Source organism: Ranitomeya variabilis, chromosome 3 (assembly GCF_051348905.1).
Source record: "Ranitomeya variabilis isolate aRanVar5 chromosome 3, aRanVar5.hap1, whole genome shotgun sequence".
Classification (NCBI taxonomy): domain Eukaryota; kingdom Metazoa; phylum Chordata; class Amphibia; order Anura; family Dendrobatidae; genus Ranitomeya; species Ranitomeya variabilis.
The window spans coordinates 119,980,612-120,004,963 of NC_135234.1; the positions used below are offsets into that span (position 1 = coordinate 119,980,612).

The window sequence follows — 24,352 nt, forward strand, 5'->3', positions numbered from 1 at the left end:
TATCATACACTCCTCAGTCCTCCATATAGTATAATACACTCCTCAGTCCTCCATATAGTATAATACACTCCTCATAGTGCTCCATATAGTATGATGCACTGCCATAGTCATCCATGTAGTACAATTCACTTCCCATAGTATAATGCACCACATAGCTCTTCATATAGTATAATGTATTCCCCATAGTCCTCGATACAGTATAATGCAGCCACCCCACAGAGTATAATGCAGCCACCAGTTAGGGCTGGCAGAACGCACAGAGTAATTAGTAGAGTAGCATAGGTGCGTTCGCAGACCGGGGTCCACTGTGCAGGAGTGAGACCTGTTGCTAATAGATGGCGGCACTATTTGGCGGTATAGACATGAGTTCTGTCACTCGGTCTGAATATGAACAAACCCTGTTGCTACACAGAGTTGTAAGATTCCAACTAGGGTTGTGCTTGCTCAGGAACTCTTCCGTGCTAACCGCACATAGGAAGGAACCTGATGCTAAGCCAAGCAGCTAATTGCCCCCACTGATGCTAACTGCCCGCCTGAGAGTATTCCCAAAGCTAGACGAACACACACCACATGTAGAGAGATTGGTAGTGTATCAACTGGCGACAAGCACATACACAAATGATACTAGCGCATAACCGTGTGGCCATGCGAACCTTTTATAGTTGCAGCAACTTCAGAACCTTCCTAGAGGACCAATGGGAGTTGCTACAGGACCTGAGCATGTGACCCCTGACCTCCAATGAGAAGTCTCCCTTTGGGCATGCTCAGAAGGGGAAAAGCAGGACTTAGTCCCAGAGGTGTCTGCTCGCCGCTGACCAGTACTGGCTACAATAGTTGAGCCTGGAAGAGCAGCAGCAACCAAGCGCAGAGTATCTGCATGAGCCACATGCTGGGACCGACGTCTCCGCTGAGCAGACTCCACTGCGGCTGAAGTAGAATGGGAGACCGCAGCGGAGGTGGTTCGAGTTTCCCCCTGTGCAGCAGCGGGAACTCGACACCTAACACCACCCCACAAAATATAATGCACCCCCTCCATAGAATATATGGTAGCCCCCTCATAGAGTATAATACAGCCCCCATAGAATATAATGCAGCCCTCTTATATAGTATAATGTAGCCCCTCTATAGAATACAATGTAGCCCTCCTCATATAGTATAATGCAGCCCCCATAGAATATAATGTAGCCCCCTTATAGAGTATAATGAAGCCCCCCATACAATGTAATCTAGCCCCTCATAGAATATAATGCAGCCCAAATATAATACAATGTAGTCCCCTCATATAGTATAATGTAGCCTTCCTCATAGAGTATGATGTAATCCTCCCTCATATAATATAATACAGCCCCCCTAGAATATAAGGCAGCCCCCATAGAATATAATACGGCCCACCTCCCCATAGAATATAATGTAGCCCCATCAAAGAGCATGATGCAATCCTCCCGTATAGAATATAATACAGCCCCCCCATAGAATATAATACAGCCCACGTCCCCATAGAATATAATGTAGCCCCATCAAAGAGTATGATGCAATCCTCCCTCATAGAATATAATACAGCCCCCCATAGGATATACTGTAACCCCCCATAGAATATAATGCAGCCCCCCATAGAATATACTGTAACCCCCATAGAATATAATACATCCCCCCATAAAATATACTGTAACCCCCCATAGAATATAATGCAGCCAACCCATGGAATATAATGTAACCCCCATAGAATATAATACAGCCCCCATAGAATATACTGTATCCCCCATAGAATATAATACAGCCCCCCCATAGAATATAATGTAACCCCCATAGAATACAGTCCCCCCGAGAATGGCCCCACAATCCAGTACTCACTCACTGATATATTTAAAAAAATAACACACAATCCTCACCTCTCCTCTTGCCCCGCGCTGCTCCAGGACTGACTCCTGTCTCACCGGCGGCACACAGTGGGTGCATGATGAAGTGATGTCATCGCGCACCCGCAGTGTCAGAGGCAGAGGGGAATGATGGAAGAGGGAACGTCATCTTATGCTCTCTCCTCCATCATTGCGTTGAACTGTACCGGCGTCATAGATGCCGGCATAGTTGAATGCGGTTGCGAGGGGGAGTCGGCGCTGGTGATTCATGGGCCCCATAGTGGCTGCGTGATGTGCCGCTAGTAGCGGCACACCACTGGCTGGGGGCCCCTGGGGGAGCGGGGGCCCTAGGCAGCTGCCTGGTCTGCCTGCCACAAACGCCGTCCCTGGTTCTGTCCTATATAAAGGATAGATCCTCAATAATCATGTCCTTAAAGACCCATTTAGGTCTGTTCCAACTTCACAAACCTACTGCTTTTGACTGATAATATTGTCCTCTCTCTCTTAAAGGATATTTGTCAGTGATTATGGCCTTACTATATCTCAGTTGCACTTATTAAACAGTCCAGACTACAGCTTGTAATTGTGCAGCCCATCAATCCACTCTGAAGTAGACCACATTTCAGTCCTCTGAGACTCTTTTTTTGTACATTTTTACTTCCAATAATACAACTATAAAATAATGGGATGTATTAAAAGAGGCATAGATGCTCATGAGGAGAACATAATTTTACCTCTATACAAGTCACTAGTTCGACCACACTTAGAATACTGTGCACAGTTCTGGTCTCCGGTGTATAAGAAAGACATAGCTGAACTGGAGCGGGTGCAGAGAAGAGCGACCAAGGTTATTAGAGGACTGGAGGGTCTGCAATACCAAGATAGGTTATTACACTTGGGGCTATTTAGTTTGGAAAAACGAAGACTAAGGGGTGATCTTATTTTAATGTATAAATATATGAGGGGACAGTACAAAGACCTTTCTGATGATCTTTTTAATCATAGACCTGAGACAGGGACAAGGGGGCATCCTCTACATCTGGAGGAAAGAAGGGTTAAGCATAATAACAGACGCGGATTCTTTACTGTAAGAGCAGTGAGACTATGGAACTCTCTGCCGTATGATGTTGTAATGAGTGATTCATTAATTAAATTTAAGAGGGGACTGGATACCTTTCTGGAAAAGTATAATGTTACAGGTTATATACACTAGATTCCTTGATAAGGCGTTGATCCAGGGAACTAGTCTGATTGCCGTATGTGGAGTCGGGAAGGAATTTTTTTCCCCATGGTGGAGTTACTCTTTGCCACATGGGTTTTTTTTGCCTTCCTCTGGATCAACATGTTAGGACATGTTAGGTTAGGCTATGGGTTGAACTAGATGGACTTACAGTCTTCCTTCAACCTTAATAACTATGTAACTATGTAACTATACCTCTTCCCTGCTATGCATTCTTTACTCATGGCTATTTAATGCTTTCCTTTTGCTTCCTTCTCTTCAAGCACTGAGATGGAATCTCATATCAACTAGAACAATGAAAAAGTGATTTGGCACCAGATAACAATTAGGTAAATGCGGAGTTCTGCTTCCTAAAAGGGTAATGTTCGTAAATGAGAGCAAGAAAAAAGCGTCACTCACCATTCCTTAAAAAGTCCTTTAAAGGGAACCTGTTAGCAGGATTGAGCACAGCAACCTACAGACAGTGTCAGGTTGGTGCTGTTATACTGAATAAAATAATACTTTTGTTAATTAAATCCATCTTGTGGTTGCTGTTTAATCTTTATTTCCAGTTTCGGTTTAATGATATGCTCGTGCTCCAGGGCGGCCTGTGGGGGAGTCTTCATGTGGTGCTATGCTTAGGTATTCACCAGTATGGCTCCTGACAGGACACTGATCTCTGAGTGACCTGCCCCATAGTTTACATAATAAATATTACGAAAACCACAAGAGAAAGACTGGACCAGAAAAGCTTGCACAACCACATATAAGTAAAATGCAAAAAACCTTTATTAACACCTCAGTAGACATATAAAAACAGTTAAAAACATACAAAATACAAAAACCACATCCCCACTCATGAAAGCATGTGTGCCAATTATGTATATTACTCAAAATGAAGGCATGACCATATATATACAATAACAACCATAACCAATGGTATAAATATCGATAGCCCCAATTCTCCCTTTGTATATGAAAAACCAGCCAGTGACAGGACGATTTGAAAAGGCTTCTCGTGTACTAAGTCATTTAGAGTCCTATAGAGTCAATACCATATATTTATACAACCTGATAATCAGTCCAGGGATGATGTGATAGTCCTAAACGGTCAGAATGGCTGGGTAAAGCACAGAGCTCTTAAGAAGGTGTGTATGGCGTCACCATGTGGCCGGTACACAGGGAAAGGAGACCAGAGCAGGCTTCCAAAGAAGGCAATAATAGAATTAGCATAAGTGCTGAAAATAACCAAAGGAAGCCAGAGTGGGGAGTGGGAGAGAAACCCCACGCGTATCGCTGCCGCAGCGGCTTCGTCAGGGGAATTATGCTCGAGGTGAGTACATCAGGTTTAAATAGATATGGCAATCAAGCATAAGAACGTACCGCTGTGTAGTAGCTGAGCCAGGAAAGAGTGAGGGAGCGCGCTGGTCGTATGAAGTAAACCAGACGGTAAAGCGGAAGTATATACGATCTCCATGGAGATACCTGCGCGTGCGCAATAGCGAACTAAAAAATAAGTCGCATTGCGCATGCGTCAATGAAAGGAGAAAGGAAACTTAGCGCTGCAGGAGATAGAACAAAAAAGAAGTCCGAACATCCATGTAAGGAGGAATATATGACTTTTTTGATATATGGACTTGTACCATGAATATGGATTCCCAAATGATGACCAACAAGGAGAAGGAAAAAGCTTTATTGTATAACTGTTTTATAATTATAATTATTTCTTATTCTATTATATGTCTCCTTATATTTGTTGCCTTTATATTGCAGCAAACTTACTTGGTAATATACAGTATATTACCAAGTACACTAACAGGCAGGTAATTGCAGCCTACCTACCTGTTGTACATGGCACGATTATTCCCCAACACAGAGCGGTCACAGACTGCTCCTGCAGGGGATTCAGCAGCCTATGCTGTTGTCACGTCTACAGAGTGGAGGTTTCTTTTCCGCTCCTCTCTGTTGATGGCACAGGACTTCCAATGTCATTCTGATTGATGGAGAGCCAGCTGTCAATCAGAATGACGTCAGAAGTCATGCTCCGTTGTGTCAGCAGAGGCAGCTGAATCCTCAGCAAGAGTGGTATGTGACCACTTTGTGCAGGGGGAAGATTTGTTGTAGAAGTAGTTCATGTTTGGAGAGTTGTTCTGTTGCTGGAGTTGGTTTGAATGCTCATCCTTATCCTCACCTAGTTGGTTTCTCCTACCTATCCCTCTCCTGTGTTCCACTCTGTTGTTTTGTGAGTGTATTTGTATGTTTGTAATCTTCTTTGATCCCTGTCTGTCTTCCCTAGTCTGTCTCCTTAGTGTAATCCTATACAATTCAGCCTCACACCACCCTGGGTGGGGGAGGGAACAGATAAGGGCTAAGATAGGAGAATAACAAGGTAAGTGACACTGGCGTCTCCAACTTCTGGTGTAATGCGGGGAACAAGGATATACTAGGGTGCCCCCTAGCTCAACGGATCAGGTAAGTACCCACAGTCCCTAATCAATGGGTGACAATAGGCTTTCTAAATCAGTCAACCTTTTCAAATGTGTATTCCTTTGTTAGCAAGTTCCTATAATATGACATATACATTTGAAAATATGACTTTTGGGACTCTGACTGATCCTGACATTGAAGTTGCTGCAGCATTGCTTCAGTAGCACTGTAGAAGATCCAGCCCACTAGATGTACAAGGAACTGCAGCTATCTCACTTCAATGGAGCCCACTACAGTGGAAATCTGAGAGCACATCTGTGTGAAAGATAAACTGTGAAGATCAAAGATCTGATTCACACTGATCATGAGATGATAGCATATCCAAGTGATATGCCTCCATTAACCATAATAGATGTACATCTTAGGCTATGTTCACACATTGTGTCCTTGCTGCATTTTTTAATGCAAATTAAAAGCTACTGTATATACTTGAGTATAAGCTGAGACCCCTAATTTTGCCACAAAAAACTGGGAAAACTTATTGACTCGAGCATAAGCCTAGGGTGGGAAATGCAGTCGCTACTGGTAAATTTCAAAAATAAAAATAGATACCAATAAAAGTAAAATTGCTTGAGACATCAGTAGGTTAAGTGTTTTTGAATATCCATATTGAATCAGGAGTCCCATATAATGCTCCATACAGTTTATGATGGGCCCCATAAGATGCTCCATGCAAAATATGCCCCATGTAATGCTCCATAAAGTTCATGATGGGCCCCATAAGGTGCTCCATATTAAAATATGCCCCATATAATGCTGCACAAAGGTTGATGGCCCCATAAGATGCTCCATAGAATATTATGCCCCATATAATGCTGCACAAAGTTTGATGGCCCGAATAAGGTGCTCCATAGAATATTATGCCCCATATAATGCTGCACAAAGGTTGATAGCCCCATGAGGTGCTCTATAGAATATTATGCCCCATATAATGCTGCACAAAGGTTGATGGCCCCATAAGATGCTCCATAGAATATTGTACCGCATATAATGCTGCACAAAGGTTGATGGCCCCATAAGGTGCTCTATAGAATATTATGTCCCATATAATGCTGCACAAAGGTTGATCGCCCCATAAGATGCTCCATAGAATATTATACCGCATATAATGCTGCACAAAGGTTGATGGCCCCATAAGGTGCTCTATAGAATATTATGCCCCATATAATGCTGCACAAAGGTTGATGGCCCCATAAGATGCTCCATAGAATATTATACAGCAAATAATGCTGCACAAAGATTGATGGCCCCATAAGATGCTCCATAGAATATTATACCACATATAATGCTGTGCTGCACAAAGGTTGATGGCCCCATAAGATGCTCCACAGAATATTATGCCGCATATAATGCTGCACAAAGGTTGATGACCCCATAAAATGCTCCATAAAATATGCCCCATATGCTGCTGCTGCGATTAAAAAAAAATGACATACTCACCTCTAATCGCTGGGGGTCTAGTGTCATTGTCCTGAGCAGGTGGGGACACCGACGCGCTATGGGGGCCAGGTGCAGGAGTCACCACTGGCTCAGGCCCCTGGTACTTGCGATATTCACCTGTCCCCATTCCACTGCCGCGTGCCGCTGTGTCTTCTGGGTCTCTGTAGTGACTGTTCAGGCAGAGGCACTAACCACGTCATCGTGCCCTCTGACCTGAACGCCACAGCCAGAGGATGCGGAAGACAGAGCCCGGCGGTGGAATGGGGACAGGTGAATATCGCATGGCTCACCCTCCCCGTCATTCTCACCCCATCCTGGCATGGTCTCTGCTTCTCGGATGCTCTCTGGCACTATCAGTTTGTTCTTGTGTTCAGCGGTCACATGGTTCCGCTCATTAAAGTAATGAATATGCACTCCACGCCTATGGGAGTGGAGTCGCGTCCATATTCATTACTTTAATTAGCGGTACCATGTGACCGCTGAACACAGGAAGAGATGCGGGCACCGGAGACAATCGGAGAAGCAGAGAAGTGCAGAGACCGCGCCGGGAGCATGTGAGTATGATGTGACATCCGCCACTCCTGCCGCTCCCCCTGCCCCGCCAACCCCCTGGGACAATGACTGGAGTATAAGCCGAGAGGGGCACTTTTAGCCTAAAAAAATGGGCTGAAAATCTGGGGTTATACTCAACTATATATACGGTACTTTTTACAGTAAGAGCAAAAGCTATGAGATTTCAGAAATCTCATGCACCCGCTTGTTTTTTCCTTACTAATTTGGAAAATTGTGGCATTTTGAAAAATTGTGGTATGTCAATTCTTTCAGCATTTTTGCAGCATTTTTTCACTTATAGAAAGCAATGAGTAAGTTCCAAAACACAACAAAAACACAACAAATATACTGCTATTAGTTTTTGAAGCGTTTCTGGTGAGGAAAACACAGTGGGATATGAGACGCATTTATTTTTGTGATTTTCCTATGTTTAAACCGTAATGTCTTAGTATCATCACATGACTATGGCTATTAGTATTAGTATAGTTTAATTAAATTAGTGGTTTGTGTAAAACCAACTCAATGCCCTACCATTGTGTAAAAATAAACAATGCCCTACCAACTCAATGCCCTACCATTGTATAAAAGTAAACAATGCCCTACCAACTCAATGCCCTACCATTGTATAAAAGTAAACAATGCCCTACCAACTCAATGCCCTACCATTGTATAAAAGTAAACAATGCCCTACCAACTCAATGCCCTACCATTGTATAAAATTAAACAATGCCCTACCAACTCAATGCCCTACCATTGTATAAAAGTAAACAATGCCCTACCAACTCAATGCCCTACCATTGTATAAAAGTAAACAATGCCCTACCAATTCAATTTCCACTGCTGTTATTACATTTGCAATTGTGTATTTTTCATTTATGTAACCTTAGAGTGGAAACAAAGCTAAACATTGGGATTCTGAAAAACGCATAAAAATGCAGCAAGAACAACAAAAATGGCAGCAAAACCTGTGTTTTTCTTCTACAGCATTTTTTATTAAGAGATCAGATTTTGATTAAAGAAAAAATGCATCAAAAAGCAAAGTGAGAACAATGCCTAATGTCTGTGTAATGTTCTTTAAACCCATGTTGCTAAGTATTTATATGGACACTAAAATCTGTGCCTCCACGCCCGGGCAAGGAAAGTATGAACCATTAAAAACATTATATTGTACCCTTTTGCTTTTCCTTTGAGGTTCTTTGTGGATGTTATCTTTTTATATTAGGTGTTTTACTATTTCAACAACCCCAAATAAAGTATGGATTACATTCGTAGAATCAGCACTAATAACAATGAAATCTCCAGAGAAAAAGAAGGTTTAGTGCAGAAATATCCATGCACAACCCTTGAAGAAGAAGAATGAGAGTTGTATCTATGACTTTTCATAATTGCTTCAGGGATTAAATATTATTGTATCTTTCTGTGCAGACTTACCGGCTTCAATGCATTCTGGAGTTAAACAATAGCGTTCCTTGTGGAAATTAATAAATCCTTGAGTGACTGGCAAAAAAAAAAAGAAGACAGATTTGCATTAGTTATCGCCATGATGACATTTAGCAGAATGCTGCATTCTGTAAAATATAAATACCTGCGTTGTGCATAGAACTGTAATGAGAAGAACATTCCCTTTTATGGTGATTTTATTAGTATAGATACCACAATCTGGCTCCCCATTATTGCATACAGATGTTTCTCATGTTCTGTTCACCCGTTTCTTGGAACTATCAATATTACCTAGTGCTCTTTTTAATATAAATCTACTTTCTCTAAATTAGTTTTATCGAACATTTTTACAGTCATAATAGCATACGGTGCCAACAAATGTAAAAAAACACGGGTGTATGCAAACTTATCACCTGCAGCGAGTCAGAGAGAATACAGAGACTAGTCCCATGCTGCCCCCAGCTGGCTTCTCCTGGCGCTACTGCAGTTAATTGACTGTTTTTTTGTTATGGGAGAGACCTGTCAGTCCTCTGCAATGGCGCTGGGAGGAGCCGGCTAGAGGCGGCACCAGACGACTAGTATTATCTCTGGCTTTGGTCCCCTGCTGGAACTTTTAAGCTTTGGCAATTCAGAAAAATCAGGTGACACTTTTCCTTTATCATATCTATTTACAGCCCAACTGGCATTACACTGTGGCCCAAATTTCTGTAATCAATGGGGAAAACTTGAATTGTTTTTTGTGATAAATAATATTAAATTCTTCCAATAGAGGAAAGGAAACTTGCCACAAGGTATTCTCCATGTAAAGTTGGGCCAGCACCTGTAGGCCCTCATATACATTATTCTAGAATGCTATTTAGATATGTCCCCAATCCGCTTTGCAAGGCAAAAAAAAATAACTTATATTATGCTTACATACTGTGCTCTCCAGTCCGGTGGACCACTCTGGTCTTGATCCGACGCCTCTTCTCTTCTTGGAATCGCCGTCCTCCTTTTTGCTTCAGGAGAATGATGCATCCAACATCATCCACGTAGTGTCCTCCATTGCACTACTGCACAGGCATACTTCTTTCTGCACTGCACTTTAATGCGCATGCATGGGGAAAGGACAAAGAGCTCCAGCGCATGCGCGCTACAGTACTTTGCTCTGCTCTCGGCAGGCAAAGAGAAGTGTGCCAAAGCAGGAGCACGATGGAAAAATCTCCACACAAAGGAGAACAGAGAACGCAAGAAGAGAGGAGACACCAGACCAAGACCAGACACATCCATCGGACCAGTGCACGCCACAGGTGAGTGTAATAAAAGGTGTTTTTTTTGCCTTGAAGAGTGGACTGGGGACACACATGTAGCATTCTAGAATGCAGAAATAGAGGGCTCACAGGTGCTGGAACTTCGTTATATGGGGAAAAACTGGTGACAGGTTCCCTTTAAGGAGTTATCCAGTGTCAATTTCTTCCACACCGGGTACTGTGAGACACTGGACATGTGTTACCTGATAGACTTGGCAGGTATCATTCACCTGTCCTATTAATTAAAATTGAAAGCATGCACGATACCTGTGTATAATCCTACTGTACGTGAGCAGTGGTAACCCTTTGACGTGCCTGTGTTACAGCTATCATTAAGCACTTAGCCTTGTAAAGGATATAGACCCCAGAAATATCAGACCTTTAGTGTTCTAATCCCTAATTCTGCTCTGTAGGACCTGAAGTTTAATCAATAAAACTAACTACAGTGCTCAACGCACCCTTATTGAACAAAAAGGTAAATGTGTGACAATTGCCAGGGGCCCATTCCGTATTGCGTCTCCAAAATTCTGGTAAAAAACTGCTTAAAAAAACTCTTGGAAAATTCTTCCAATTTATTTCTATGGACAAGCCACTTTTGTTGCTCATATGAAAAGTTTTTTGAGCGTCTTTTTCTCTTGACGAGATTTTGAAAAAAGAAAGTGCATGTTACTTCTTTGATGTGAGTCCTAAAGGAATCTTCTCCAAACTAGCCACTAAAAACTGCAAACAATGCTTTAGGAAAAAAATTCCAATATACTTTTCTCTGAATGTTCCATTCCTGATTTAGGCTTACAAATACAGAGGTGAAAAAACCTCACCAAATACTGGACATGCATGTGGCCTAAGACTTGTCTCAATCAAGGTCAGGTGTGAGGATTTAAAACTACAACCAAAGGGTAATAGGATGTTAGTACAGATCAAAGAAACCAAAAGTAAAGTCCCTGAAAAATATTTAAAAATCTTACCCAGACAAAATCAGAATAAAGAAAAGTAAGGGACAGATTTAGTATAATGTAAAGTACATGGGAGAGTCAGAGCTGCTGGAGCACATGGGGTGCAATAGTAATCCGATGCTAATTCCCAATTGTAAATCTAACGGGCTTTAGTTGAGCTCACAAAACCTAATTGTGGGGGTAATGGTGAGCAGCACGCATTCCCATACATGAAACTTGGCCGTCGGTGAAAGGCTGCAGTTCTAATTAAGAGGTCCGGAAATGTCAGTCACTCAACACCCTATCAGCTCTTTTATGTGCAGTGCTAAGCTTAGCTTCCCGTTGAGCACAGTAAATCCAATATCATTATATCAGTGGCACAGTTATGGAATTCCTGATGTAAGGGGAACAACCTGGCAGTCCTAGGAAGAAAGCTAATTACATTACAGTCATTGATTGTTCAATTTTATAAGTGCCACAAGCAAGAGAAACCTCAAACTCTGGCCCCATGGAAACTAGAAGAAGCCATGTTTCAAGCCATAGATCACCACTAGGTCAGTAATGAGTGCTGTGGCCCACCTGGACCAGCGAGAAAACGGCTGTATACTGAGGCTCATGCAACAGTGGAGCATGACAAAGCTTCTCTAGTAGTCTTTTAAAAAAATAGAGTTGATGATCTGGTCAGAATTAAAGGGATTATGGAACGCCCGCCAGGGCCGTGGGGTACTCAGTACCGGGTCCAGTCATTATTAAAGGGGTGGTCATGGTGGCAGAGACCTGATCTGTGGCCCTGGGCGCCCAAGTAAAAGGGACAGTTTTTAAAGGGGTGTCACGGAGTTACCGCGACAGAGCAGTATCAGAAGACCGCGGCGTCTGATGGCTCCTGCTTCACTGCTGAGAAGCATTTCTCCAGTGTATTAAAGGTGTTTGCTTTCTTTCAGCAGGACAAGGGTTAATAGGCCATGGGGAAATCCCTGCGTTCAGCTGTGCTTGGTTAGCCACTCCTCTCTCCTATAAAAACTAGGCCTTCTGGTCACATCCTTGTCTGAGATAGCACTTGCTTGATAGACCTGGAGTAGTGAGGAACTGATTTTTGGAGAGCTGGAGGAATTTATTCTGCGACAGTTGTTTGGTTTGTACACTTGGAAATTCCTCATCCTTACCTGCCTTATTTACTTCCCCCATCCTTCACACCCTGGTGAATACCTCTGTTATTTGTGAGAGTATATTTGTGTGAGTGGAGTTTACTTTTACCCTTGTCTTGGTTCCCCTGTTTGTCGGGTTGGTGTACTGCGGTACACGGTAGTGCCTCCCTTCCCCGGGTGGGGAAGGGGACAGACACAGGGCTGCAGTTAGGAGACAGGGCAAGGGGGCATCCTCGCCATCTGAGGTATCCCGGGGAACAGGGCTAGTTAGGGCGCCCCCTAGAGCTAGGGCCAGGAAAGGGGCCCCTGGTCTCAGTTTACTCGCCAGTCAAAGGTTTGTGAATAAAGTCTGTAAAATAGGAAATGTTCGTGACACCACCTGTGGTACTCGGTCAGGGGTGACCGACACTGCTTAAAGGGGTCCTCTGGGGGTGATAGTACTGCAGCAAAGATGGTATTGCTTCCCACAGGTGAAGCTGGGTCCCCAGGGCTCCCGGGGTGTTTGGCAAGTATGGTGTGGTGCCGGAAGTAAATGGAGGACACAGGGTTGCAGTCTCTTTACCTGGTTTACTAATGTAGACAGTCTCAGTCCAGGGTACCAGCAACAGGTGTTGGTGTGGTCCGGTCGGCCTGGAGGCAATGATGGATCCCTCTCTCCCAGGTGAGGTTTGGAAGCCTTCCTTCTAGCGCTCTTTTGCGAGGTCCTTGCTACCTGTGGCTCCCTTACAAGGTCCTCTCTCTCCTGTCCTGGGACAGTATCCCATATGGTGGCCAATACGAGCTTTTTTACAGGGTCTCTATCACAACCCGGGCTCTCTGTGCACTGCTGCACCTTTGGGTGTGGGTGCGGACAGACTGCATAAAGTCTTCTGCCCTCCGGTTCTGCTGTGGGATGTGGAGTGTGACACAGCCTTGGGCTCCTGATGCCCGGTTCCTGCGCTTCAGCTCAGAGGGTGCCCAATCACAGTTCCGCACCGAGCTCCTGATTTCTCCTTTGCTTCGCCCCTCCAGCACATGCTATCACTTCAACCCTTCTGGTTCTCTTCTGCCATGGAGCTGCAGCACCACACGTGGCTACACGACCCCACTCTCTGCTCTCACTCCTCTCTCCTCCAACTCCCTGGTTCAACTAACTAACTCCTCCTCCAGACCAGAATATCTATATCTGGGGAAACTCCCCTGAATCCGGGTTCAGAGCTCCCTCTTCTGGCCTGGATTCAGAATGTGTTGCATGTAGGTGTATTACCTGTTAAAGGGAATCCTCCTTCCCTCCAGGCATGACATCACCCTCCCCGAAGGGAAGGCAACACCACTGTAACAACCAGTTACCTGGGGTGTTACAATTGCTCAGCCAAATTTTTCTTAAAAAATGGTCAGAATGGCATGAAGAAGATGCTCACCTCACAAATTCCCCAGTGTTTAGATGCTTTCTAGTGCTCACTGGTCCCTACTAGCTGACTTATCTCAACACAAAGGGTAATGACCACTCAATCAATTGTCGGCCACTCCAGTGACCTGCCTCAGCCAATGCTTGGTTGAGTGGTTATTTCCTTTGTATTGAGAGAAATTAGAATTTAGGGACCTTCAGGAACCCCGGAATCATTGGAACAGGAGTGGAGGGGGATCAGTGAGGTATCCCTTTTGTTTTTTCTTTAAACCATTCTGACACTTTGAAAAGAAAATGTTATCAGATACACAACTCCTTACAGGGAATTTCCAATTAAAAGGTAAAATATTTACATGTAAATGAGGAGTAGGAGTAACAGTCAAACCATTATGTTTATTTTATTTTCATAAATATATATTTTTTTTTATTAAGGTGTAATGGTCATTTTTGCATTAATGACAAAAAATGTGCAAAAAATGGCTTCTATAGGATATCCAAAATTATTAGATTCTTATCAGCGTGCAATAATTTTAAGCATCTAATTAGAATTAGCTTCAGTCTAAACTAAAAAAAAATGTCCCTGACAATACACAGCCAAGTGACAGTCATAAGGAAAAGCAAAGGTAATCACAAGAAATATTGTTTAATTTCATTGAACATATGCGGATTTACCGCATCCAATGCATTCTGTTGTGGAAATTGTCAGGCTGCCGCTCGTAAACCCGCACCGTGGGTGAGTTTGCACAGCGTCAAATAGAAGCGCAGTGGGCAAGTGATATCTATAATCCCATCCACTTTGCTTGTAGTCTAGAAAGCAGTGTTTTGAAAGCAGCACAAGTGCACTGCGGCCAAAACATTGCTATTTCGTGTGCACATACCCTTTCTGTTGTGCTGCATAACTGTTTCACACATAAAACCATCATACAATTGCTATGTGGTCTTGCAGGTGAGACAGCTGTTCCACTGCAAAATTAAGTCATTGTGTAACAAACCAGTGAAAAGACATCAGCAGCCCAGGGCAACTGCAGTTAAAAGCCACACTACAACCGTGGCGTAGAAAAGCAGCCTTGGGGTAGGTGTATAAAGAGTTTTTTTATGAAATACAAAAATTATGTGTTTTCTTGTTAAAACCGCATCACAGAACATTCCTTCTTTGGGGAGTTTTTGGAAAAGCTGAACACAGTGAACATGTTCTGGCTTATGTCACATCTTTTACCTGTTTCAGGGTTCAGGGTTTTTAGGAGTTTTTGCAGCATGAAATAAGTGGAAACACTCCAAATCCTCCTGAAAAAATCAAATCTAAAATCTTGGAGTTTTTGCTTAACCCCTTAACGACTAATGATGGATCTATCCGTCATTGGATGCCTCCCCCTGTTTGGTGCGGGCTCCGGCTATGAGCCTGCACCTTTTCCGGCATATGACAGCTGATCTGATCAGCTGACATGTGCCGCTAACAGCCGCAGGAGGAATCGCAATCCTCCCATTGCTGTTAACCCGCTAAATGCCACTGTCAAACGCTGACAGCAGCATTTAACATGCATTTCCATAAATCACGCCTGAAATCCGCCCATCGGTGACCCCGTCACGTGATCACAGGTCACCGATGGGTTGGCATGACAACCAGAGGTCTCCTAGAGACCTCTATGGTTGTCACTTCCGGATAGCCACCCATATCGCATATCGCAGCTGACATCCGGCACTATGTGCTAGGAGCGGTCACGGACCGCCCCCGGCACATTAACCCCCGGCACACCGCGATCAAACATGATCGCGGTGTACCGGCGGTATAGGGAAGCATCGCGCAGGGAGGGGGCTCCCTGCGGGCTTCCCTGAGACCCCCGGAGCAACGTGATCGCGTTGCTCTGAGGGTCTCCTACCTCCCTCCTCGCCGCAGGTCCCGGATCCAAGATGGCCGCGGCATCCGGGTCCTGCAGGGAGGGAGGTGGCTTACCGAGTGCCTGCTCAGAGCAGACACTTGGTAAGCCTGCAGCCCTGCACAGCAGATCGCAGATCTGGCAGAGTGCTGTGCACACTGCCAGATCAATGATCAGTGATGTCCCCCCCTGGGACAAAGTAAAAAAGTTAAAAAAAAATTCCCCACATGTGTGTAAAAAAGAAAATAAAAAAAAATATCCTAAATAAAGAAAAAAAAAAAATATTCCCATAAATACATTTCTTTAGCTAAATAAAAAAATAAATAAAATAAAAGTACACATATTTAGTATCGCCGCGTCCGTAACGACCCAACCTATAAAACTGCCCCACTAGTTAACCCCTTCAGTAAACACCGTAAGAAAAAAAAAAAAAAACGAGGCAAAAAACAACGCTTTATTACCATACCGCCGAACAAAAAGTGGAATAACACACGATCAAAAAGACTGATATAAATAACCATGGTACCGCTGAAAACGTCATCTTGTCCCGCAAAAAACGAGCCGCCAAACAGCATCATCAGCAAAAAAATAAAAAAGTTATAGTCCTGAGAATAAAGCGATACCAAAATAATTATTTTTTCTATAAAAAAGTTTTTATCGTATAAAAGCGCCAAAACATAAAAAAAATGATATAAATGAGATATCGCTGTAATCGTACTGACCCGACGAATAAAACTGCTTTATCAATTTTACCAAACGCGGAACGGTATAAACGCCTCCCCCAAAAGAAATTCATGAATAGCTGGTTTTTGATCACTCTGCCTCACAAAAATCGGAATAAAAAGCAATCAAAAAATGTCACGTGTCCGAAAATGTTACCAATAAAAATGTCAACGCGTCCCGCAAAAAACAAGATCTCACATAACTCTGTGGACTCAAATATGGAAAAATTACAGCTCTCAAAATGTGGTAACGCAAAAAATATTTTTTGCAATGAAAAGCGTCTTTCAGTGTGTGACAGCTGCCAATCATAAAAATCTGCTAAACAACCCGCTATAAAAGTAAATCAAACCCCCCTTCATCACCCCCTTAGTTAGGGAAAAATAAAAAAATTAAAAAATGTATTTATTTCCATTTTCCCATTAGGGTTAGGGTTAGGGTTAGGGCTAGAGTTAGGACTAGAGTTAGGGTTAGGGCAAGGGTTAGGGCTAGGGTTAGGGCTAGGGTTGGGGCTAGGGTTAGGGCTAGAGTTAGGACTAGAGTTAGGGCTAGGGTTAGGGCAAGGGTTAGGACTAGGGTTAGGGCTAGGGTTGGGGCTAGGGTTAGGGTTAGGGCTAGGGTTGGGGTTAGGGTTAGGGCTAGGGTTAGGGTTAGGGCTAGTGTTACGGCTAGTGTTAGGGCTAGTGATAGGGCTAGGGTTATTGCTAGGGTTAGGGCTAGGGTTAGGGTTGGGGCTAGGGTTGGAGCTACAGTTAGGGTTGGGGCTAAAGATAGGGTTAGGGTTTGGATTACATTTACGGTTGGGAATAGGGTTGGGTGTGTCTGGGTTAGAGGAGTGGTTAGGGTTACTGTTGGGATTAGGGTTAGGGATGTGTTTGGAATAGGGTTTCAGTTATAATTGGGGGGTTTCCACTGTTTAGGCACATCAGGGGCTCTCCAAACGGGACATGGCATCCGATCTGAATTCCAGCCAATTCTGCGTTGAAAAAGGAAAACAGTGCTCCTTCCCTTCAGAGCTCTCCCGTGTGCCCAAACAGGGGTTTACCCCAACATATGGGGTATCAGCGTACTCAGGACAAATTGGACATCATCTTTTGGGGTCCAATTTCTCCTGCTACCCTTGGGAAAATACAAAACTGGGGGCCAAAAAATAAGTTTTGTGGGAAAAAAAAGATTTTTTATTTTCACGGCTCTGCGTTGTAAACTGTAGTGAAACACTTGGGGGTTCAAAGTTCTCACAACACATCTACATAAGTTCCTTGGGGGGTCTAGTTTCCGATATGGGGTCACTTGTGGGGGGTTTGTACTGTTTGGGTACATCAGGGGCTCTGCAAATGCAACGTGACGCCTGCAGACCAATCCATTTAAGTCTGCATTCCAAATGACGCTCCTTCCCTTCCGAGCTCTGTCATGCGCCCAAACAGTGGTTCCCCCCCAAATATGGGGTATCAGCGTACTCAGGACAAATTGGACAACAAAGTTTGGGGTCCAATTTATCCTGATACCCTTGTGAAAATACAAAACTGGGGGCTAAAAATCATTTTTGTGAAAAAAAAAAAAGAATTTTTATTTTCACGGCTCTGCATTATAAACTGTAGTGAAACACTTGGGGGTTCAAAGTTCTCACAACACATCTAGATAAGTTCCTTGGGGGGTCTAGTTTCCAATATGGGGTCACTTGTGGGGGGTTTGTACTGTTTGGGTACATCAGGGGCTCTGCAAATGCAACGTGACGCCTGCAGACCAATCCATTTAAGTCTGCATTCCAAATGACGCTCCTTCCCTTCCGAGCTCTGTCATGCGCCCAAACAGTGGTTCCCCCCCACATATGGGGTATTAGCGTACTCAGGACAAATTGGACAACAAAGTTTGGGGTCCAATTTATCCTGATACCCTTGTGAAAATACAAAACTGGGGGCTAAAAATCATTTTTGTGAAAAAAAAAAGGAATTTTTATTTTCACGGCTCTGCGTTATAAACTGTAGTGAAACACTTGGGGGTTCAAAGCTATCAAAACACATCTAGATAAGTTCCTTAGGGAGTCTACTTTCCAAAATGGTGTCACTTGTGGGGGTTTTTAATGGTTAGGCACATCAGGGGCTCTCCAAACGCAATATGGCATCCCATCTTAATTCCAGTCAATTTTGCATTGAAAAGTAAAATAGCGCTCCTTCCCTTCCGAGCTCTGCTATGCGCCCAAACAGTGGTTTACCCCCACATATGGGGTATCGTCGTACTCAGGACAAATTGCACAACAACTTTTGTGGTCTAATTTCTTCTCTTACCCTTGGGGAAATAAAAAAATGGGGGCGAAAAAATCATTTTTGTGAAAAAATATGATTTTTATTTTTACGGCTCTGCATTATAAACTTCTGTGAAGCACTTGTTGGGTCAAAGTGCTCAACACACATCTAGATAAGTTCCTTAAGGGGTCTACTTTCCAAAATGGTGTCACTTGTGGGGGGTTTCAATGTTTAGGCACATCAGGGGCTCTCCAAACGCAACATGGCATCCCATCTTAATTCCAGTCAATTTTGCATTGAAAAATCAAATGGCGCTCCTTCACTTCCGAGCTCTGCCCTGCGCCCAAACAATGGTTTACACCCACATATGGGGTATCAGCGTACTCAGGACAAATTGCACAACAATTTTTGGGGTCCAATTTCTTCTCTTACCCTTGGGAAAATAAAAAATTGGGGGCGAAAAGATCATTTTTGTGAAAAAATATGATTTTTTATTTTTACGGCTCTGCATTATAAACTTCTGTGAAGCACTTGTTGGGTCAAAGTGCTCACCACACATCTAGATAAGTTCCTTAGGGGGTCTACTTTCCAAAATGGTGTCACTTGTGGGGGTTTTTAATGTTTAGGCACATCAGGGGCTCTCCAAACGCAACATGGCATCCCATCTTAATTCCAGTCAATTTTGCATTGAAAAGTAAAATAGCGCTCCTTCCCTTCCGAGCTCTGCTATGCGCCCAAACAGTGGTTTACCCCCACATATGGGGTATCGCCGTACTCAGGACAAATTGCACAACAACTTTTGTGGTCTAATTTCTTCTCTTACCCTTGGGGAAATAAAAAAAAGGGGGAAAAAAGATCATTTTTGTGAAAAAATATGATTTTTATTTTTACGGCTCTGCATTATAAACTTCTGTGAAGCACTTGTTGGGTCAAAGTGCTCAACACACATCTAGATAAGTTCCTTAAGGGGTCTACTTTCCAAAATGGTGTCACTTGTGGGGGGTTTCAATGTTTAGGCACATCAGGGGCTCTCCAAACGCAACATGGCGTCCCATCTCAATTCCAGTCAATTTTGCATTGAAAAGTCAAATGGCGCTCTGTTGTGAATTTACCTTTTGGCTCCCTCTAGTGGTTACTAGTGATTTGACTCTGGGTATGTCATTCATCCCTTGTATGCTCACCTGGGTCGTTAGGTCAGGGGTGTTGCTATATAAGCTCCCTGGACCTTCAGTTCAATGCCTGGCAACGTTGTAATCAGAGCTAATCTGTTGTGCTCTTGTCTACTGATCCTGGTTCCTGCTAAATTAAGCTAAGTCTGCTTTCTTGCTTTTTGCTATTTGTTTTTGTTTGCATTTTTGTCCAGCTTGTACATAATCTGTATCCTAACCTTGCTGGAAGCTCTAGGGAGGCTGGAGTTCTCCCCCCGGGCCGTTAGACGGTTCGGGGGTTCTTGTATCTCCAGTGTGGAATTTTGTTAGGGTTTTTGTTGACCATATAAGTTATCTTACTACATTCTGCTATTAGTAAGTGGGCCTCTCTTTGCTAAACCTAGTTCATCTCTGTGTTTGTCATTTCCTCTTACCTCACCGTTATTATATGTGGGGGGCTTGTATCCGACTTTTGGGGTCTATTCTCTGGAGGCAAGAGAGGTCTTTGTTTTCCTCTTCTAGGGGTAGTTAGTCCTCCGGCTGGCACGAGACATCTAGCGACCAACGTAGGCATGTTCCCCGGCTACTTCTAGTGTTGGCGTTAGGAGTAGTTATATGGTCAACCCAGTTACCACTGCCCTATGAGCTGGATTTTTGTACGTCGCAGACTTACTTGTTCCTCTGAGACCCTCGCCATTGGGGTCATAACAGTTTGCCAGGCCAGTATTAAATGTTAAATGCATTGCAGAAGCGGGATTATAAGAAAGAAAGTTCTGAGGTTTTTTTTCTCTCTCTCATTTTTTTTTCTTGTCCCCTTTACCTCTGAGTGGCTTGTGTTTGCTGCAGACATGAATGTCCAGACCTTGATTACAAGTGTGGATCAGCTTGCTGCTCGTGTGCAGGGCATACAAGATTATGTTATCAGAAATCCTATGTCAGAACCTAAGATACCGATTCCTGAACCGTTTTCCGGAGACCGATTTAAATTTAGAAATTTCAGGAATAATTGTAAATTGTTTTTGTCCCTGAAACCCTGTTCATCTGGAGACTCCGCTCAGCAAGTAAAAATTGTTATTTCTTTTTTACGGGGCGACCCTCAGGATTGGGCTTTCTCGCTGGCGCCAGGAGATCCGGCATTGGCTGACATTGATGCGTTTTTTCTGGCGTTTGGTTTGCTTTATGAGGAACCCAATCTTGAGATTCAGGCAGAAAAAGCCTTGCTGGCGATGTCTCAGGGCCAGGACGAGGCTGAAGTGTATTGCCAAAAATTTCGGAAATGGTCCGTGCTGACCCAGTGGAACGAGTGTGCATTGGCTGCAAATTTTAGAAATGGCCTTTCTGAAGCCATTAAGAATGTGATGGTGGGTTTTCCCATTCCCACAGGTCTGAATGATTCTATGGCCCTGGCTATTCAAATCGACCGGCGGTTGCGGGAGCGCAAGACCGCAAATTCCCTCATGGTGTTGTCTGAACAGGAACCTGATTTAATGCAATGTGATAGAATCCTGACTAGAAATGAGCGGAAAATTCATAGACGCCAGAATGGCTTGTGTTACTACTGTGGTGATTCTACACATGTTATCTCAGCATGCTCTAAACGTCTTACTAAGGTTGTTAGTCCGGTCGCCATTGGTAATTTGCAACCTAAGTTTATTCTATCTGTAACTTTGATTTGCTCACTGTCATCGTATCCTGTCATGGCGTTTGTGGACTCAGGTGCTGCCCTGAGCCTTATGGATCTGTCATTTGCCAAGCGCTGCGGATTTGTTCTTGAGCCATTGGAAAATCCTATCCCTCTTAGGGGTATTGATTCTACGCCATTGGCAAAAAATAAACCGCAGTTTTGGACACAGGTTACCATGTGCATGACTCCCGAACATCGGGAGGTAATACGTTTTCTTGTTCTGCATAAAATGCATGATTTGGTTGTTTTGGGTTTGCCATGGTTACAGACCCATAACCCAGTCTTGGACTGGAAGGCTATGTCAGTGTCAAGTTGGGGCTGCCATGGAATTCATGGAGATTCCCTGCCCTTGTCTATTGCTTCTTCTACGCCTTCGGAAGTTCCGGCGTATTTGTCTGATTATCAGGATGTCTTCAGCGAGTCTAAGTCCAGTGCACTGCCTCCTCATAGGGAATGTGACTGTGCAATAGATTTGATTCCTGGCAGTAAGTTTCCTAAGGGGAGACTGTTTAATCTGTCGGTACCTGAACATACCGCGATGCGTTCATATATCAAGGAGTCTCTTGAGAAGGGGCATATCCGTCCTTCTTCTTCCCCTCTTGGTGCGGGATTCTTTTTTGTGGCCAAAAAGGACGGATCTTTGAGGCCTTGTATTGACTATCGGCTTTTAAATAAGATCACTGTCAAATTTCAGTATCCTTTGCCGCTGTTGTCAGATTTGTTTGCCCGGATTAAAGGTGCCAAGTGGTTCACCAAGATAGACCTTCGTGGTGCGTACAACCTTGTGCGCATTAGGCAGGGCGATGAATGGAAAACCGCATTCAATACGCCCGAAGGTCATTTTGAGTACTTGGTGATGCCATTTGGGCTCTCTAATGCTCCTTCAGTTTTTCAGTCCTTCATGCATGACATTTTCCGGAAGTATCTGGATAAATTTTTGATTGTTTATCTGGATGATATTCTGTTTTTTTCTGATGATTGGGACTCGCATGTGGAGCAGGTCAGGATGGTTTTTGAGATTCTGCGTGAAAATTCTTTGTTTGTAAAAGGCTCAAAGTGTCTCTTTGGTGTACAGAAGGTTCCCTTTTTGGGGTTCATTTTTTCCCCTTCTGCTGTGGAGATGGATCCAGTCAAGGTCCGAGCTATTCATGATTGGACTCAACCCTCGTCAGTTAAGAGTCTTCAGAAGTTCTTGGGTTTTGCTAACTTCTACCGTCGTTTTATCGCAAATTTCTCTAGCGTTATTAAACCGCTGACGGATATGACCAAGAAAGGCTCTGATGTAGCTAACTGGGCTCCTGCTGCCGTGGAGGCTTTCCAGGAGTTGAAACGCCGATTTACTTCAGCGCCTGTTTTGTGCCAGCCTGACGTCTCACTTCCCTTTCAGGTTGAGGTGGATGCTTCGGAGATTGGGGCAGGGGCCGTTTTGTCGCAGAGAGGCCCTGGTCGCTCTGCTATGAGGCCTTGTGCCTTTTTCTCTAGGAAGTTTTCGCCGGCAGAGCGAAATTATGATGTGGGCAATCGGGAGTTGTTGGCCATGAAGTGGGCATTTGAGGAGTGGCGTCATTGGCTCGAGGGTGCTAAGCATCGTGTGGTGGTCTTGACTGATCACAAAAATCTGATGTATCTCGAGTCTGCTAAACGCCTGAATCCTAGACAGGCCCGCTGGTCATTGTTTTTCTCCCGTTTTGACTTTGTGGTCTCGTATTTACCAGGTTCTAAGAATGTGAAGGCCGATGCTCTGTCTAGGAGCTTTGTGCCTGATGCTCCTGGAGTCGCTGAACCTGTGGGTATTCTTAAGGAAGGAGTTATCGTGTCTGCTATTTCTCCAGATCTGCGACGTGTGTTGCAGAGATTTCAGGCTGGTAGGCCTGACTCTTGTCCACCTGACAGATTGTTTGTGCCTGCTAGATGGACCAGCAGAGTCATTTCCGAGGTTCATTCCTCGGTGTTGGCAGGGCACCCGGGAATTTTTGGCACCAGAGATCTGGTGGCCAGGTCCTTTTGGTGGCCTTCCTTGTCTAGGGATGTGCGGTCATTTGTGCAGTCCTGTGGTACTTGTGCCCGAGCTAAGCCTTGTTGCTCTCGTGCCAGCGGGTTGCTCTTGCCCTTGCCTGTCCCGAAGAGACCTTGGACACACATCTCTATGGATTTCATTTCGGATCTTCCGGTGTCTCAGGGCATGTCTGTCATCTGGGTGATATGTGATCGTTTCTCCAAGATGGCCCATCTGGTTCCTTTGCCTAAGCTGCCTTCCTCTTCTGATCTGGTTCCTGTGTTCTTCCAGAACGTGGTTCGTTTGCACGGCATTCCTGAGAATATTGTGTCGGACAGAGGATCCCAGTTTGTTTCCAGGTTCTGGCGATCCTTTTGTGGTAGGATGGGCATTGATTTGTCGTTTTTGTCCGCTTTCCATCCCCAGACTAACGGACAAACGGAGCGAACTAATCAGACTCTGGAGGCTTATTTGAGGTGTTTTGTCTCTTCTGATCAGGATGATTTGGTGACCTTCTTGCCGTTGGCTGAATTTGCCCTTAATAATCGGGCTAGTTCCGCCACCTTGGTTTCGCCATTTTTCTGCAACTCTGGTTTCCATCCTCGTTTTTCCTCGGGACATGTGGAGCCTTCTGACTGTCCTGGGGTGGATTCCGTGGTGGATAGGTTGCAGCGGATCTGGAGTCATGTGGTGGACAACTTGAAGTTGTCACAGGAGAAGGCTCAGCGTTTTGCCAACCGCCGCCGCGGTGTGGGTCCCCGACTTCGCGTTGGGGATTTGGTATGGCTGTCTTCTCGATTTGTTCCTATGAAGGTCTCCTCTCCCAAATTTAAGCCTCGCTTCATTGGTCCTTACAAGATATTGGAAATCATTAATCCTGTATCCTTTCGCCTGGATCTTCCGGTGTCGTTTGCCATTCACAACGTATTTCATAGGTCCT

At 44.1% G+C, this 24,352-nt stretch overlaps 1 protein-coding gene and 1 long non-coding RNA gene across 2 annotated transcripts in view; one reads left to right on the forward strand and one right to left on the reverse strand.

Annotated features, from left to right (window-relative positions):
* PHEX (phosphate regulating endopeptidase X-linked) overlaps positions 1-24,352 on the reverse strand; it is a 353,675-nt gene that overhangs the window by 311,861 nt on the left and 17,462 nt on the right. The window contains exon 2 of the mRNA XM_077294604.1: positions 8,986-9,051. Within this exon, the coding sequence (XP_077150719.1) occupies positions 8,986-9,051 (66 nt within the window). The remainder of the gene's footprint in view (positions 1-8,985; positions 9,052-24,352) is intronic.
* The window catches only part of LOC143815435 (uncharacterized), a 35,759-nt gene continuing 16,848 nt past the window's right edge, over positions 5,442-24,352 (forward strand). The window contains exon 1 of the long non-coding RNA XR_013223749.1: positions 5,442-5,547. This is a non-coding gene — a long non-coding RNA (uncharacterized LOC143815435). The remainder of the gene's footprint in view (positions 5,548-24,352) is intronic.